Source organism: Lasioglossum baleicum, chromosome 13 (assembly GCF_051020765.1).
Source record: "Lasioglossum baleicum chromosome 13, iyLasBale1, whole genome shotgun sequence".
Lineage (NCBI taxonomy): Eukaryota > Metazoa > Arthropoda > Insecta > Hymenoptera > Halictidae > Lasioglossum > Lasioglossum baleicum.
Genome location: NC_134941.1, coordinates 15,202,783 through 15,219,759, shown reverse-complemented (window position 1 = coordinate 15,219,759; position 16,977 = coordinate 15,202,783). Strand labels below are relative to the sequence as shown.

Here is a 16,977-nt window from a genome sequence, read left to right as displayed (position 1 = left end):
CGCGTGTGTCTGCGTGCCACCTTTTCTTCCTCTGGCTCTGGTCTTTCTGCTTCTTTTTTCTCGCCCCTCTCTCTTTTCGCCACCCCTCTGACAGAGTCCTGCCAGTCTCTCGCACCCCCCATGGTCGGTGACTAACACACAAAGCAGACGGTGCCCTTACCGTAAATCGCCTACGAACACACGCTAGAGGAACCAGTATTGGGCACGAGCGTGTAAAATCTGTGCGTGTGCGTGTGTGTGTGTGTTGCTGCGTGGGCGACCCTTCCGAACGGCGTATCGAGTGCCGTCATCGGACCGACGGAAAAGTGCACAGTGCACTTGCACGGCAAAGGTAGGCGCCAAATTACGATACACTTACGGAAATTTGTACTCTCGTCAACGGGAGAGACGAGTGCCACCACGCGTCGGTCCTAAATCCACGATTTTTGTCCGGCATTGAGATTCTGGTCCCCAAATATCTAGGACCCAGATATTCATTGTTTTGTCTCATAAATGCATAATAGTATAATAGATGTTGCTTGTCCACAGAAATGGACAGAATGTTCGAAAATGTCTCTCACCTTTTCAGTCTTGCAGTTAAAAAGAACGAAGACAACGAGAGCACATCACCGGCCCGATAAAGTCCTTTAAATTACAGTCCGACCGCAAACAAGGAGGTGCGTAATGCGATCTGTTCATACTTTAGGATCCGTTGATTCCCGGGCATCGATACTCGCGGGTCTCGTACGTCCCCGGCGACGGTAATCCCGGCATGAAGGTGATTTATGGGCCGCATAATTTCCGAGCCTTATGGCAAATAGCGGAGTCCGTATATACGGGGCGGATAGGTCTCTCGTACAGTTAATGCAGATCACTACAGGACTTCCATGGTCTCTCTATCTCTCCCGCGTCTGGTTCCGTGAAGTCAATAATTTATTACGATGGGCTTTGGCTCGCGAACGAGAGTCAATATTGACCGCGCTTCGAACAGCGAGAGAGAGAGCGTATCCGCGGCCCGGCGCCGTTCGAGCACAAAAAATTCAATCGGCGATTTCTTCCCCGCAAATATTTGCTACCAGATTTCTCCGTTACGAATAAAATGAGGAAAAAATAAAATGGTCGAGAAGAGTGGTCGATACACCTCGGACCATTGAACGGGCGAATGAAATTTTATTGGGAGCCGTACACGCCACGTCCCGGACGATTTATTATGTGGCCACGCCGTTATGGATTTTCGATACTTGCCGCTCGGCCAGGATAAACGTGCTTCCCTGTGCTCGGCTACGAATGGACCAAAGTATCAGCGAAATGCTCGTCAACCTGTCACCGAGGATTAAACAAGTCGACAGAGTCCTTGTTCAACTGGGAACGCGGAGAAACGTCGAGAAAAGCGAGCCTCGACGAAGAAAGCGATTTTGGAAGATGTAAAGGAAACGACGAGGCTCGTGGCAACGGTACATATCTCGCTGGCACAACTGTTTGCAAACTCTAGAACCTAACCCGGAGCAAGGCTCGGCGTAATGCTCGTCCAAGTGTCACAGAGGATTAAACTTGACGTCGTCGATCGAATCCTTGCTCCGATAGAAACGTCGAGAAACGCGAGCCCTTATCTTATCCGAAGTCAAACAGTGGAGAAAGCGACTTTGGGAGATGTACAGGAAACGAGGCTTATGGCTGTCGTATCTGGCATAACTGTTTACAGATTCCACGGAAGAAGGTCTGGCGCGAGTCCGAGGAAAATCGTGTGGAACCATCTGAAGCAACAGAGACGAGCAGACCGTGGATCTTTATGCGAAATAAAAGTTGTCTGTCTGAAAATTTATTTCTCCTCCGAATAACTTCAATAGGTTGCAAATAATATCCTAGTTTTGTCTTTCTTCTGCTAATTTTTGCCATGAATACATAAAATCTGCAGTCGAAAGTAATCCTGGAGAAAGCGTAAGTGTGTAATGTTTGGAGCAGATTTATTTTTGTGAGAGATTCAATTTTGCTTACCTCGTGATCGCGCACATGTCGCAAAGGTGTTGCGTTGTCGAGGGTCCAGCACAGTTTTACATGAGAGAACCGAGAAGGGTTTGTTGCGGAGGTTGGAGCACCATTTAATACCCGATGCAATCGAAACGAGCGCGCGTCAACGACTGACTCGAGGCAGCACGAGCACGAGTTAAGAGTAGCACGAAGAGCGTCGGTAACCGCCGAAGACGCCCGAAGCAGCGTTCGAAAAGCCGATTCTTGTCAACCCGCGACCCCAGACCGTTTCCAACCCTTATGCCGTTTTATCCCTAATTAAGATTGGCAAATACGAGCCTCGAGCGATGTTTGCTCGAACAACACTGTGAAAAGATTTCGAGTGCCTTGTAGACACGCACCTCGTCGAAACGTCACCTTCCCCCAGCCCCCAGCGTACAGATTTTCATTTGATTATTCTTGAAACGCGAGAACAGGATTGCGAAGGTACGTTGTTATCGGAGGCATCGTCGTAATGGAAAGATAATACGTAACTGGGAGTTCTCTCTTTCAATGGTGATTCAATCGCTGGGCCGCGCCGCGCGCCGGTACTCTGGAACCTTGTGGATTTTCTAGAGTCAATTAAATTGTTACGTAAGGTGGACGATTTTTAGGACCTTATGGCTAGGTCGATTTATATTGTAATCATTTTCTATTTAAGATCGACGTTGATTTTCGTAATTGTCATTATAGAAAGCCAATTTGCCAATTTTCATTATAAAAAGATTGCATCCTCCGTTACTCCCTCCCTCTCCCTCTCTCTCTCTCCTTGCCCGTGTAGCGCAGCTTTGGAATACACGAAACGAGAACGGAGAGATTCCCACAGTGCACGTTACGTTCACGTTCACAGTGCATGGTGCATTCTCGCTGCGTACATCCGTGTGTATCTGTAACGGAGTCAAGAACATGAATAATACGTGCATCGTGCTATTCCACGATGTCTCTATCATGTTCGATAACATCGATGCTACAAATGCACCTTGCATTCTGAGCTCGTCGAGTTGGAATATGCAATACGATTCGAATTTGATCTATCGGCTTCGACCGGTGCTGCAGAAATCGCTGCATAATAATGTTATTCATACTTTTCTACGGTTCACACCCTGACACAGATTCTGGACACCGGGAATTCTCCGAGATCGATTCTCATTCTCGGCGACACGCACAACTCTTTAGAAATTACTATCGACTCTATCTTTAATCGAGGGTTTAGACACAGATAAGCGAACCGGGTGTAACAAAATTATTTATTATTTCTTTGAAGCATCATGTTTTGGAACGATGCATGACAAAGGGAGAGAGAGAGAGAGAGAAGCCATGGCGCTCGGGCTCCCGTCGAGGACAAAAAGCAAAGAGCTCCCTAGATCTCGGCGGGCATTAAAGAAGCAGGAGGAAGATTCGTGTTGCATTTGCTCCGCGACGTTGTAACACGGGGGTTACAAGTTGAAAAGCGCGATGGGGGAAGAAAGAAGAAGCGTCCGGGGGGAGGGGGCCGTGGCCGTTGGAAGTTTAATTAAAGTCGACCAGAGGTGGGGCCCATGAAAAAAGCGGACGGTTTTTATAGTTTTTCAGCAGGAGGAACCGAGCCGAAGCCGGCCAATCACAAATCCAATCAGCGAGCATTCAGTGTCATTCCTTTTTCAAGCAGTATCGGCTACGAAAGTGGCCGAGGAATTTCATCGTGATCAAAGGACCTCCCTACGTGTGCGCGGTTCCTTCGAACGGAACTCTATCGTAGTTATGTACAACGCAACAGAAAACCTCTGGAGATTGCTTAATCGTTTTTCGAAGTATGATTTCCGACAGCAGATTTTTTACCGAATCAGACGTTTGAAAAACTGTTCCGGTGTTTGAGACAAAAGATTGCCGGCATTGTGAGAATTTAGCAGGATCGAACGCCGGCAAAGAGTGGCAGGAATCGCGAGGGCCATTTCACCCTCTGAAATATTTAGCATTTCTCGATGCAGCGTGGCCAATAAATAATTTGGTAGCCGCGTCAGGAGGCCCTTTTCTTTTTCTCGAGTCACGTGCATAAGATATGCATCGGTCCGCGTCCGGCAGAGCTGTTTTGCTCGGTTTTCTCGCGCCGCGTCGCGCACGAATTCGAGTCTCCTCTCTCTCTTCCTTCCCTTCGATCGTAAATAAGCGCTGCCACCACTATTCTATCCCCTTTATCTGCAGTATATTCGACTGTGCACGGTGGTGGTTCGTGTCCACTCGTTCCACCACTCCTCTCCTTTTACTTCTTGATACGTCATAAAAACGAGACAACGTATTTTACGACGGCGATTCTTTTATTAGCCCTCGCGAATCTCTTCGCGACACGCGTTCAAACGCACCGTATGTACCTACATTGTACACACGTTTGCCAACACATTCATCTTTTCGCGAACATAATTTATCCCGAACGAGGTCTCAAAGGCCCGAAGATTGGAATAAATCAGAAGTACGGAGAAAAACAAACGATTACATTCGCAAACATGCTTCAACGAGGACGCGTTTCTGCGAATCTGTGTGCAGCGGCCAGCGAAAGCATTCGTATGCTGCAAACATGCACGCGAATGAATCTTCCGATTGAATTCGTTGTAGTAATCTTAATTGTACAAATTTTAACAGGATGTTACCAGTATTTCTTAGAAGTTCATGGAAGCTCGTACCGAGTTTTGCGAAAACAGTATCAAAAAACACATACATACTTGCATAAAGACCCGCAACCGCAACCTAGTAGATTACAGTATCAAGTGTACGAATATACCATCAATCTATAAGCAAATTGGATGCTGCCGATTTTTGCATAGTCCACGCATAACATCTGAAAAAAGGATGATCCAACACGACACCATATGCCGCTCTAGGATGCTGCGCCCAGACCAGTTTCTTTCGAATCCGCGTTATCAGAGAAAAGATAAGCGATGAAGAGGAGATTAAATTTATGAAATCCAGTCCAACAACTTTGTTCGCCGAACGACTAAAAATTGTAAGTCGTACATTAAATTAGAGAAAAATCGTGCTCGAAACCGTTCGCGCCGAAGAGAAAACGAAGATTCGACCGTTTTGTATCGGATTCCAGGACGGAATGAACTTCCTGGTGATGCCGGACGGTCCCCTCGAAACGCTGGCGCTGCGCTGTTGCGGTTAATTGCGGTGAGCCGCGCGCTTGCTGGCCGTGACACAGGGAAAAAGAAGAAAATCGTTGTGTATACATCTCCTATCGATGTAACGCCATTAGAACGATTGCACCTACCAATCTAATTCCGTTGAAACGTCCGCGGTGAACGCGTGTCCCAGGATTAATCTCGCAACCATGACTCCGTTGGTGGCAGCGTTCGGCCACCGGAAATCTTTGCGGGTCGAGAGCCCGCTCCTCGAATAAATCAACGCGATTACATCGGTCAAAAGACGAACCTCGAGTCCGAGGAAACGTCAACGAACATAAATTTCCAGGAAAGTCATTCTCTCTAACCCTCTCGGACCGCTCTCGGGGAAAAATCATTTTCTAAAAGGGGACTTGGTGCTGCGAGAACATGTTCAAGAAGACAAAGGTGAAATCGGCGACCAGGATTTCGCAGGATCCTCAGGGAACACCTGGGAATAACCTGCGCGAGTCGCCTTCTTTCGGGAGGAAGAACAAGTTAGTGATGGAATTGGGGAAATTGAATTTGTCGCGTGTCTGCAGAGTTCGAATAGTGGTCACGGTCGTGACCATGGTCCATGGGGCGACACCGAAATGTCTGTGGTACGACATTCGACAAAATTCGATCGCTGTTCGATGTTTCGGGAACAGACCACCGGAAATTTACCGAAGGATTTTCGTTTCTAACAAAAGTTCGGAAATTGACTTGAAACTCTTGCCATTCGAGCCCGGTAAATAAATCCGAGAAATTCGCACACGTTCCAGAGAAAAGAGACGCGGTAACCATCGGTCGCAGGTCGCAGCGCGTGTTCGTTTTCTATTCGATTACGTCGATCCGTAAAAGTGGTTGACAATGGTTGTCAATTACCGTCGGCCCTTTCGTTCGTCCATTAGCATCTCCGTGGATGCGTCCGGCTGGCGGACGGACAGGAAATTGTAAACTTTTGCATAATCCGTTCGCGGTGGCAGCAGCAACGGCCTGGATCCGCGGTCCCGTGATTCTGCGCGAATGAATAATTCATCGGCGACGATTGTCGTCGACAGGTGATACACGACGGACGACTTTCATAAGGTTCTTTGGACACCCGACGTCGTCCCCGTGCTCCCTATTCACCTGTAATTCCGCGCAAATTGCCTGTCACGATGAATCGAGCGACACAGGCCGTCGGCTAACGCGGTTTTCCGGGAACGTAACGGAAATAAATGCTCCGTAACGGTACAGATATGCTGCGATCTCGGTTGAATCGAATTGTAACGCTCGATTAGAGCCTCGTTCGACAGTCCACGATTTTTCGACCCATTTGGCAGGCAATCGCTCGTTTCTCTGTGGCCTGAAACATTTTCGCGAGATTCGAGCGAACTGTAACACGGTGATCTGTTTTCGTCAGAACTTCTAACGAGGAGACGTTCCTTCAAAATTTTATAGATCAATTCGAAGCCTAACAACGATGCATATCCGAGATGCATTTTACCGAGAATCGATTAGCGCATGCATCAAGAGATTTTTCAGCATCGAAGAATCTAATTGATAGCGGTAGATTTGCAACTGGAAACGATTATTCGCGTTAACCGATCGTAACTGCCTACACGGATCATGTGTTCCTAAAGTATCCAGAGAAAATTGCGCGGAATCTCTATAGGCGTGAATTAGTTAAAGTTAATGCGATGAACGCAGGCCGGTTTTCGTATCGTCTTTTCATACTAGAACGAAATATCCGGTACAGGACGGTATACGTGTAATGGCAAAATATTATATGAAATAACTTAACCGAGAGCTGCGTTATCGTTAGACCACGGATGTTTATGCGCATTCCAATCTCTACAGACGAAATTTCAAGGAAGCGTGAGCAAAAGTGAAAAGGCCTAGCCTAGCCGATTAGGTGGTCAAAGCTGCCCTTAGAGTAGTGGTCTCGCAACAACTATAGAACCATTCGAAATTTGACCAAGAAAAATCCCTCCGAGTAAAATTTCAGCTCCCTAGCTTTCCCGCGAGGGTAGTTACAGGGTAAATTAGATAAAAAATGTCACACATTTGGTATCCTAAGTATTGTATCCATTTTAGAGAATTTTCCGGATTTTTTTGTTGTAAACTGCGCTCAGTCGTTGTTCAGTCGCGCGCGATGCAATTTCCTTCTTGCTTGTTGCATTTATAATTTGTCGATAACAACACTGTTAGAAAAAGATTCTATTCTGGTTCGAAGCCTCGATCTTTAGTCGTAAAAATGCAAATCTACATAAACTAGCTTTGATCGGTCTGAAGGAAAAATTAGTGTGTCAGGCGTAATCGAGGACGACAAGTATCATGAGACAAGTTAACCTGAATTATACCCTGCAGCCTACTTTACCTATTAACACGCACTGCAGTAAAAAAAGATACTCTATATTCAGCTTGAATATTAAACTTGATCTTTCAATTCGCATTACAACTCGTCCATAAATAAACGCGTTCGAATTGCTGTCAGGTAGCCAAAGAAAAGTCTCATTGTCAGAGAGAAAATGGTTAAACAATCGTTATTCGGCAAGTTCTCCGAGGAATCTCGGAATGGCGACTCGGTAGAATCTGCCGAGGGTTTTCGGCTGCAATTAATTAAATCGGCGACGGTCACCGACGTCTCCCACGGTGCCGTTCGAGCGCCGGTCATAGGTGACCGACGCGTTAGAGATTCCAGCAAAGAGGCATTCGACGAGTTCCTCGGAGAACAAACGAGCCTGTAGTCTGTAGAGCGTAGAGGGAATATCGAGCAGCTGCTATACGCAGGCTCGTTGCTGGTCGAACAGCTCTCCCTATCGAGCCGTCATTACCGTAATGTGCGATTATTACCTCCCAAGGATCGCCGCTCGGAAGCAGAAATCGCAGTTTTCGAAAACCTCGGTGAACACCGAGGATAACGCCGCCAAGACAGGCTCGAAGGATGCGAGACTGACTTCGAACCTTCCGAAGGACGCTGCCGTTCATTTTGGCAATTTCTATGGGCTCCACGAAAGTACGAATAAACCCAGGCCAGGAAAAATTCAGGGGTCATCGCCCCATGGCTCGGAACCCACGCGGACCACGCCGAGATTGGAGTTCACCCGACAGATGGTTCACAAGTAAAGAAACAGGATTCTCTCTGGGACGATACCAATCTAGAATTCAGCGAGTCGAGTCGAGCTATGGGCGCTGTAAACCAAATAATGCTCATTACCTGACCGCATTATGTTGTCCGGAATATCGTAGATTCGCTAATTGGATTTGTGGATATACCCCTCGCTCGATAATGTTTCATCGTTTGCGGGCATCGCGAAAACCGAGTGAAATATGTAGCTTGTCGATATTCACTCTACTTCTAGAGTGTCAATTTATCGATCGCGATCCATTCTGTAATTAATATATGTATAAACTAGCGAACTTAACAACATATTCTATAGAAAACGATTAATTTAATTAAATGAACTGTTCCGACGCAAAGAGCGCTTACGGATCCGCGTCCGCCCGTACGAATAAGAACTGGACTCGCCGAATCAGCTAGAAACGAAGAACCATAACGCGCGAACGTTTCGCAGATTAGAACGAACAGCAGGAACGGAGGAGTACGCGCGACAAGTGTCCGCTTTATTAGAGGAGACGGTGGAGCCGGCACATTTCAGGCTGCATTCTCTGCCAACCGAGAATTCGATTCCCGACGGCGGTAGGCAGAATCCCTCGGGGTATCCACTCTGGTACAAGGAGCCCTATAAGACACCGTTAGTATTCCTGGTTACGCGATTCGATCTATTCCGTCATGGGATTCGTCACTCGTAAATAGGCTAGGGCAAATGGGTTTTTCATCTATCGGACGAAGAATAAGCGTTGAACCTGTCTCGTTGTCGGTAACAGGATCGGACAGAAGGACTCGAGAGGATCGGGTCGTCATCGATTGGATCAGATTCTTATCTATAAGATCATCTCGTAAATCGTCTAGATCTATATTGAACAATGAATTTTCAGACTCGCCCAGGCAGACATTTGCAAGCTTCTGAAGAGCGAACAAGCTTCGGGAAACAGTAAAGACATCTTCGACGAGGACCTGTCTGAAAAAGGCTCTCCGATGTATCTCACCGACGAAGAGGACATCTTAAATGATCCTGGGACCGAAGAGAAAATAAAGGCACCGGAATCGGTCGCAAATTTGCTGTCGAGCGTCTCGAGTTCAGCCACGGAAGCGAAAGATACCGACTACACCTCCTCGGACTCCAGATAAAATGATTTTACGTCGGACGAACCCACGCTACCATAGTCACGCGTATGCGACGTTCGCAATCTCGCAATTTACCTTGTGCCTCGCGCCACACGTTTACAGTAGAAATTGTACCAACGCGAATCTTTTCCTGAATTAATAAAGCTAATTGAGAGAGCCAAATCGAGAATCCGGTGGCCAGTGTGCTCGAACTTTTAACGGCATTGCTCGTTACCACGATTTTCCACCCTTCTCTTTCTGCATTTTTTTTTTAAAAGACCGAGAATACGGCAATTAACACGATGCTTATTAATGGATCAGCCGTTATCAAGTGCCGCGCCGGAATACAGAGATCCACCGCGCAAGATTCGCTACGTGCGCTAATTAGGAGCGCCGGTTATTACGCGGTTGCGCGGCCTATAATTAGGCGCTGCTAGACTGTGCTGCGAATCTAACGCTGCTTTCGAATACATTAATTACTCGAGGGAGAGAGAGAGAGAGGAAAAGATCTCGGCGAGATGACGAGAGACCAGGATGAGTAAGAATTACCGGAAACTTCTGCGATCTGTATTTCCGGCTTTGCTTCCGACCCATTTAACTCCGACTGTATTCTAAGCTGAAAGATTAAACCATCCATTCTTTTCGCAATCGATTAAACGGAGTTTCAGATACGTGTCTGTAAAATTACATCCCTGAATTCCGAAAATAGAAAAAGTTATAACAATTTGAATGTCGAGAAAAAACGTTTTCCAAGTTTAGCAATCGTTCAGGGTAGAGAAACTAAGAACGAGCGGATATTAAAAGCAAAACGTTGACGTATAACCGAGAATATAAAGGAGCTGGTAATCGTATACTGTGCGAGAGGCGGCATCGGGGGGGTCTAACGTGGTTTCCCGTTTACTAAAAGAGGGTGGCATTATTCGAGGAGAGCTGGAGCGTTCGCATTGTTTTCGGTTCAGTGGAAATGCGAGAGGGCGCGGGATAGGGTCTCGTCTCTCGGCTCTTATCGATTATTTCGTCCGTCGCGGCGAAGACGCTTTCCGTGTATCTTCCACGAGATCGGAAATTAGGTTTTGTTTCAAAGCTACTGGCTACGGGAACGGCCGACGAGGGGAGGAACTAATAAATCGAAGTCGAAAGGACAGCAGAGGAGAATTCATTGGTTATTCGAAGAGAGAGAGAGAGAGAGAGAGAGAGAGAGAGAGAGAGAGAGAGAGAGAGAGAGAGAACGAGTATCCGAAAAGTAAGAGAATTCTGTACCGATACGAAGCGACCGCTAGGGTCTCCGGTCTCTGATTCGAACGGTAAAGATGAGACGGACTCTCGTTATATACATTGGTTTATTTCTTCGTGAAACTATACAGAATGGTCCATAGCGAGTCGGAGCTTACTCGAGTAAGTTAGTTGAACCATCGAGGCCATCGGTTCGTGGAGATATATGTATAATATAACTGGGCGTACCGGATGAACTTATACCAGTCGGAAGAGGGGACGTGGCCAGATAAATACTACACGCTGTCATTGTCAAGCTATTTTCGGCGACGCAAAACTCTCTCCCATAATCGAACAAACGTCGTCTCTTCGTTCTTAATGCAATGTCTGGTTGTGAATGGCAGTTTCAACTTGTTTCAACTTCTCTATTTCTCCTTTTTTCAACTCTCTCTGTCTTTCTTCAGGTGTGTTTCGTCGACGAAATTTCAATCCTCGTCCTTAATCGAGGATCTGTACAAACAACCAGTCCCAAGATTAAAAATTGCACCACTGTTTTCCGCATACGGAGGATACCTATCCTCCGTACGCTTTTACCCGACCTTGAACTAAATCAAGGCTATCGAAGAACAGTAAAATATACATATATGTATATATATATCGTTCGTACGCAATCTGTACCCCACGTAGTACGAAATGGTTCGTCGCTGGTTCCGGAGCCCGATGCGACTAGCTCCCATCAGACTGATACTTTCGAGGCCTTCCCTAGGTCTTCTTCCATGAATAATACATCTCCAGGGGTCGATTGACCCGCCAGAATTTGTCGTTCACCTGTCGCAACGTTTGCGATCCGCTAAGAACTACCAATTGACCAGGCGAAGGCGCTATGTAGATACAAAAGTTCAGTAGCCTGTCGGACTCTGACAGTTCCGTGTCCAAGTCCAGGGTCAGTCTCATAGCCAGGTACTTGCTCAGGTGGTCCACTGTAAAGACAAGAAATTAGAAGCCGTACCAACGTATGTACATACATAGTTCGATAGAGGATCGCGGCAGGGTCCAACACAACTGATCGACCTACCTGTCGCGTTTGCGGTGGTCTTGATGTATCTGATGCTGTTCTCCTTCAGCGCCTTGATCAGCGAATTATCTCCAGCCATCTCCGTAGGATGCGGCTTAAAAACCAGCTCTATTTCGTTGAGCATCAAGGGCTCGCTAGGCCCTTCGCCCTCCGTGTCTACCATCGAATCACCGCCACCGGTTTCAGCCTCCGCGCTCGAGGAATCGTTCTCCGAATTCTGTAAGCTTTTTTGCCTTTTAGGAGGTTTAGGTATCTGATTCGCCGGATTAGGCGAGGGCGTTGTCGAGTTTCTGGACGTAGTTCCTGAAGCATAGAAACGATCAGTTCCACTTACATCTGCCCGGTTGCTATCGTTCGAATCTCGGCTAGCGATGTTACCAGAAACAGCAGGACTACTAGCTGGTTGGGAGACGCTATTGGAAGTTTGAGAATTACCGCCGCTACTATTGTTCAGAGGTCCGGTCGCGCTCTGCGACGAGTCGCTTTGGTTAGCCGAGTTCGCTGCATTCGGCGTGGCCGGTGCACTGGCATTCTGCGAATTATTGTACGGCGTGGCATTGCTCGCGTTCTCAGATTCATTGGCGTTTTTTCTGGACCTCTGAGGCCGATTCTGGCTTTGCAATTTTATGCCTTCTGTTATCGAGTTGACCAGCGCAGCTTGAGAGTGGGATTTGTTCAGTTTGGCTAGCACTCTCTCTTGGTGAGCCTCGTACTCGTCACGGCTTGGGTATATCTTTGAGATCAGCAGATCGAAATTAGGGTCCGGTCGCAGAGACCTCTTCGATACTAGCTTCTTCCTGCACGTCGGACATTCCTGTGGAAAAAGTTGAAGTCTGTATACGCTTTGTTCGTAGTCTCCGATTGAAAGTAATTACAGAGTGAAATTATTGCTTCCCGATCTAGTCAGAGATATTTTACGAGATTCTACGTAAAGAGAATATTGCAATGCAAAGTTTATCTAACTCTAATGGAACAGCGAGTGTAGCTACTTTCATTATTAAAATGATAATAAACTCTATTTGCATTGTTTAACGTTCAACGCATAACCCAACAATCGAAAAACAAGCAACAAAAGCATTTACGCCGCCTGTTCGAAAAGCGCGCTAAAATCGCAGCTCCTAAGGAAAACACGTTCGATTCTAAAAAAATCTGAATCTCTAATCATCCAGTATGCATGACAAACACTTATGCAATTAATTTATACATAAGAATTAAATTATAAAGAAAACAAAAAACATCGAATAAGAAAAAAAACAAACTGTGCTGGCGCTGATTTCTGTTTACTTCCGAAAGAGAAAACTCGGAGACGAATCGTATCCATCGTTCACGAATAAAGAACGATAGATTCCTGTGCGACAAAGTGGTTTAATTGGTATCGCGTACCTTATTACCGCTCCGAAGCGCCGTAATGATACAATCGGAACAGAAACGGTGCAGACACTCCTTCGTGGTCATGGTCTTTTTGAGCATGTCCAAGCAAATTGGGCACATCAGTTCGCTGTGCAGGCTCCGCGGGCTGACCGCGATTTCCGTGTTATCCGTGATCACATCCTGAGGTGTGCGATGCAGCTCGTACAACGATAATTCCCAAGTTTTATTCAGACCGACCTGTTCTGCGGACGCCATCTTGACTACATGCAAGCCGTCAGCTGAAGCCTTATGTCACGGAGCTGCGTTCGTCGAAGAACGCCAACTACAGCGGCATTCTTTGTTCTCGTTGCCCTGCATTATCGACCTAGTACGAAATTTCCTAGCGAACTCTAACGGCCTAACCCAGAACCTTCTACTCTATTTATTTTGGCACCGACGAGATCTCTCGTCTCCGGGAGATCGTGTCCACGGTGAAATCAAGATCATTTACCTCAATTCTTTAAAAATTAATTATGTATTCAAGCGAGTTATTTATTTTTTATTCTCTTAACATTCGATGAGGGTAGGGGAGGAACTAACGGAGGAACCCCGACGAGGGGAGGAACTAATAAATCGAAGTCGAAAGGACAGCAGAGGAGAATTCATTGATTATTCGAACCAGAGAGAGAGAGAGAGAAAGAGAGAGAGAGAGAGAGAACGAGTATCCGAAAAGTAAGAGAATTCTGTACCGATACGAAGCAACCGCTAGGGTCTCCGGTCTCTGATTCGAACGGTAAAGATGAGATGGACTCTCGTTATATACATTGGTTTATTTCTTCGTGAAACTATACAGAATGGTCCACAGCGAGTCGGAGCTTACTCGAGTAAGTTAGTTGAACCATCGAGGCCATCGGTTCGTGGAGATATATGTATAACTGGGCGTACCGGATGAACTTATACCAGTCGGAAGAGGGGCCGTGGCCAGATAAATACTACACGCTGTCATTGTCAAGCTATCTTCGGCGACGCAACTCTCTCCCATAATCGAACAAACGTCTCGTCGTTCTTAATGCAATGTCTCGTTGTGAATGGCAGTTTCATCTTGTTCCAACTTCTCTATTTCTCCTTTTTTCAACTCTCTCTGTCTTTCTTCAGGTGTGTTTCGTCGACGAAATTCCAATCCTCGTCCTTAATCGAGGATCTGTACAAACAACCAGTCCCAAGATTAAAAATTGCACCACTGTTGTCCGCATACGGAGGATACCTGTCCGCGTTTACCCGACCTTGAACTAAATCAAGGCTATCGAAGTACAGTAAAATATACATATATCGGTCCTCCGATGATATAGTAACAGAGTCCGCGTTCTTCCGTTCGTACAGCAATCTGTACCCCACGCAGTACGAAATGGTTTGTCGCTGGTTCCGGAGCCCGATTCCACTAGGTCCCATCAGACTGATACTTTCGAGACCTTCCCTAGGTCTTCTTCCATGAATAATACATTTCCAGGGGTCGATTGACCCGCCAGAATTTGTCGTTCACCTGTCGCAACGTTTGCGATCCGCTAAGGACTACCAATTGACCAGGCGAAGGCGCTATGTAGATACAAAAGTTCAGTAGCCTGTCGGACTCTGACAGCTCCGTGTCCAAGTCCAGGGTCAGTCTCATAGCCAGGTACTTGCTCAGGTGGTCCACTGTAAAGACAAGAAATTAGAAGCTGTACCACCGTATGTACATACATAGTTCGATAGAGGATCGCGGCAGGGTCCAACACAACTGATCGACCTACCTGTCGCGTTTGCGGTGGTCTTGATGTATCTGATGCTGTTCTCCTTCAGCGCCTTGATCAGCGAATTATCTCCAGCCATCTCCGTAGGATGCGGCTTAAAAACCAGCTCTATTTCGTTGAGCATCAAGGGCTCGCTAGGCCCTTCGCCCTCCGTGTCTACCATCGAATCACCGCCACCGGTTTCAGCCTCCGCGCTCGAGGAATCGTTCTCCGAATTCTGTAAGCTTTTTTGCCTTTTAGGAGGTTTAGGTATCTGATTCGCCGGATTAGGCGAGGGCGTAGTCGAGTTTCTGGACGTAGTTCCTGAAGCATAGAAATGATCAGTTCCACTTACATCTGCCTGGTTGCTATCATTCGAATCTCGGCTAGCGATGTTACCAGAAACAGCAGGACTACTAGCTGGTTGGGAGACGCTATTGGAAGTTTGAGAATTACCGCCGCTACTATTGTTCAGAGGTCCGGTCGCGCTCTGCGACGAGTCGCTTTGGTTAGCCGAGTTCGCTGCATTCGGCGTGGCCGGTGCACTGGCGTTCTGCGAATTATTGTACGGCGTGGCATTGCTCGCGTTCTCAGACTCGTTGGCGTTTTTTCTGGACCTCTGAGGCCGGTTCTGGCTTTGCAATCTTATGCCTTCTGTTATCGAGTTGACCAGCGCAGCTTGAGAGTGGGATTTGTTCAGTTTGGCCAGCACTCTCTCTTGGTGAGCCTCGTACTCGTCACGGCTTGGGTATATCTTTGAGATCAGCAGATCGAAATTAGGGTCTGGTCGCAGTGACCTCTTCGACACTAGCTTCTTCCTGCATGTCGGACATTCCTGTGGAAAAAGTTGAAGTCTGTATACGCTTTGTTCGTAGTCTCCGATTGAAAGTAAATACAGAGTGAAATTACTGCTTTCCGATCTAGTCAGAGATATTCTGCGAGAATCTACGAGAAGAGAATATTGCGATGCAAAGTTTATCTAACTCTAATGGAACAGCGAGTGTTCGTAACGCCGCCTGTTCGAAAAGCGCGCTAAAATCGCAGCTCCTAAGGAAAACACGTTCGATTCTAAAAAAATCTGAATCTCTAATCTTCCAGTATGCATGACAAACACTTATGCAATTAATTTATACATAAGAATTAATTTATAAACAAAACAGGAAACATCGAATAAGAAAAAAACAAACTGTGCTGGCGCTGATTTCTGTTTACTTCCGAAAGAGAAAACTCGGAGACGAATCATATCCATCGCTCACGAATAAAGAACGATAGATTCCTGTGCGACAAAGTGGTTTAATTGGTATCGCGTACCTTATTACCCCTCCGAAGCGCCTCAATGATACAATCGGAACAGAAACGGTGCAGACACTCCTTCGTGGTCATGGTCTTTTTGAGCATTTCCAAGCAAATTGGGCACATCAGTTCGCTGTGCAGGCTCCGCGGGCTAACCGCGATTTCCGTGTTATCCGTGATCACATCCTGAGGTGTGCGATGCAGCTCGTACAACGATAATTCCCAAGTTTTATTCAGACCGACCTGTTCTGCGGACGCCATCTTGACTAAATACATGCAAACTGATGCAAACCGTCAGCCGTCAGCTGAAGCCTTATGCCACGGAGCTGCGTTCGTCGAAGAACGCCAACTGCAGCGGTATTCTTTGTTCTCGTTGCCCTGTATTATCGACCTAGTACGAAATTTCCTAGCGAACTCTAACGGCCTAACCCAGAACCTTTTACTCTATTTATTTTGGCACCAACGAGTCTCTCATCTCCGGGAGATCGTGTCCACGGTGAAATCAAGATCATTTACCTAAATTCGTTAAAAATTAATTATGTATTCAAGCGAGTTATTTATTTTTTATTGATTTAAATTTATTCTCGAATTGTGTTACCTTCTCGCGATAATTTGATCTTGTATTGTGACAATCAATTACGTTTGAATTCGCGTCGTGTGATAGAAATCAAGTTTGTTTAATTTCTGTTCAAATTAATTTTGATGTTATATTCAAATTGAATTGTTTATTTATTATTAATTCTGATTGTATTGAATTGCACTGAATTCTTATTTGTAATTAATGAATTTGCTCTTTCTGTTACAGATTCCGCGGGAAAAGAATGAATCGTTTGAAAGAGCATCTTGGTAGCGAGATCGATGACTTTCGAGAATCGAATCGTGACGTAGCATCATGGCGGACTTTCTTGAAGCAGATTATTATACAAATATACAAATTATTTCTCAAATTAAACTGTGTTATTCAAC

At 46.2% G+C, this 16,977-nt stretch overlaps 4 protein-coding genes and 1 long non-coding RNA gene across 8 annotated transcripts in view; 1 reads left to right on the top strand and 4 right to left on the bottom strand.

The window, feature by feature from the left end:
- The window catches only part of LOC143214824 (uncharacterized), a 30,275-nt gene extending 28,108 nt beyond the window's left edge, over nt 1-2,167 (bottom strand). The window contains exon 1 of the mRNA XM_076436271.1: nt 1,975-2,167. Coding sequence (XP_076292386.1) covers nt 1,975-1,991 — 17 coding nt within the window. The 5' untranslated portion in view covers nt 1,992-2,167. The remainder of the gene's footprint in view (nt 1-1,974) is intronic.
- A 1,498-nt stretch (nt 2,168-3,665) lies between these two features.
- LOC143214828 (uncharacterized) lies at nt 3,666-10,481 on the top strand. The gene is made up of 4 exons (XM_076436274.1): nt 3,666-5,617; nt 7,949-8,209; nt 8,663-8,842; nt 9,087-10,481. The coding sequence occupies exons 1-4, from the start codon at nt 5,511-5,513 to the stop codon at nt 9,337-9,339; spliced, it is 801 nt and encodes a 266-aa protein (XP_076292389.1). The 5' UTR covers nt 3,666-5,510; the 3' UTR covers nt 9,340-10,481.
- Nucleotides 10,482-10,502: 21 nt separating this feature from the next.
- LOC143214822 (E3 ubiquitin-protein ligase RING1-like) lies at nt 10,503-13,265 on the bottom strand. Of its 3 annotated transcripts, none has more exons than XR_013010228.1 (4): nt 12,986-13,265; nt 11,603-12,416; nt 11,195-11,507; nt 10,503-11,037 (listed from the first exon to the last, which is right to left on the bottom strand). XR_013010228.1 is itself a non-coding variant. In XM_076436263.1 (4 exons), exons 1-4 carry the CDS (start codon nt 13,226-13,228, stop codon nt 11,290-11,292), a joined length of 1,200 nt encoding a protein of 399 aa, XP_076292378.1. In that variant the 5' UTR covers nt 13,229-13,265; the 3' UTR covers nt 10,503-11,289. The 3 variants fall into 3 exon arrangements, 2 of the variants coding, with proteins under 2 accessions (XP_076292378.1, XP_076292375.1); XM_076436263.1 differs by having other exon boundaries at nt 10,503-11,507; nt 11,603-11,905; nt 11,981-12,416; XM_076436260.1 differs by having other exon boundaries at nt 10,503-11,507.
- Nucleotides 13,266-13,764: 499 nt separating this feature from the next.
- LOC143214832 (uncharacterized) lies at nt 13,765-14,401 on the bottom strand. The gene is made up of 2 exons (XR_013010229.1): nt 14,236-14,401; nt 13,765-14,153 (listed from the first exon to the last, which is right to left on the bottom strand). It is a non-coding gene; the product is annotated as an uncharacterized LOC143214832 (long non-coding RNA).
- On the bottom strand, nt 13,765-16,308 carry LOC143214821 (E3 ubiquitin-protein ligase RING1-like). Of its 2 annotated transcripts, XM_076436259.1 has the most exons (4): nt 16,030-16,308; nt 15,118-15,553; nt 14,740-15,042; nt 13,765-14,644 (listed from the first exon to the last, which is right to left on the bottom strand). In XM_076436259.1, exons 1-4 carry the CDS (start codon nt 16,285-16,287, stop codon nt 14,427-14,429), a joined length of 1,215 nt encoding a protein of 404 aa, XP_076292374.1. In that variant the 5' UTR covers nt 16,288-16,308; the 3' UTR covers nt 13,765-14,426. The 2 variants fall into 2 exon arrangements, with proteins under 2 accessions (XP_076292374.1, XP_076292373.1); XM_076436258.1 differs by having other exon boundaries at nt 14,740-15,553.
- Between the last annotated feature and the right edge of the window lie 669 nt (nt 16,309-16,977).

Excerpts from the sequence above, each read along its gene's own strand:
- LOC143214828 (XM_076436274.1), top strand. The coding sequence starts at position 5,511 with ATGTTCAAGAAGACAAAGGTGAAATCGGCGACCAGGATTTCGCAGGAT. Across the intron at positions 5,618-7,948 it reads TCTTTCGGGAGGAAGAACAA|GATCGCCGCTCGGAAGCAGA; the intron begins GTTAGTGATGGA and ends TTACCTCCCAAG. Across the intron at positions 8,843-9,086 it reads AAGGAGCCCTATAAGACACC|ACTCGCCCAGGCAGACATTT; the intron begins GTTAGTATTCCT and ends ATGAATTTTCAG.
- LOC143214822 (XM_076436260.1), bottom strand. The coding sequence starts at position 13,228 with ATGGCGTCCGCAGAACAGGTCGGTCTGAATAAAACTTGGGAATTATCG. Across the intron at positions 12,417-12,985 it reads CGCTTCGGAGCGGTAATAAG|GAATGTCCGACGTGCAGGAA; the intron begins GTACGCGATACC and ends CTTTTTCCACAG. Across the intron at positions 11,508-11,602 it reads GACCACCGCAAACGCGACAG|TGGACCACCTGAGCAAGTAC; the intron begins GTAGGTCGATCA and ends TTGTCTTTACAG.
- LOC143214821 (XM_076436258.1), bottom strand. The coding sequence starts at position 16,287 with ATGTATTTAGTCAAGATGGCGTCCGCAGAACAGGTCGGTCTGAATAAA. Across the intron at positions 15,554-16,029 it reads CGCTTCGGAGGGGTAATAAG|GAATGTCCGACATGCAGGAA; the intron begins GTACGCGATACC and ends CTTTTTCCACAG. Across the intron at positions 14,645-14,739 it reads GACCACCGCAAACGCGACAG|TGGACCACCTGAGCAAGTAC; the intron begins GTAGGTCGATCA and ends TTGTCTTTACAG.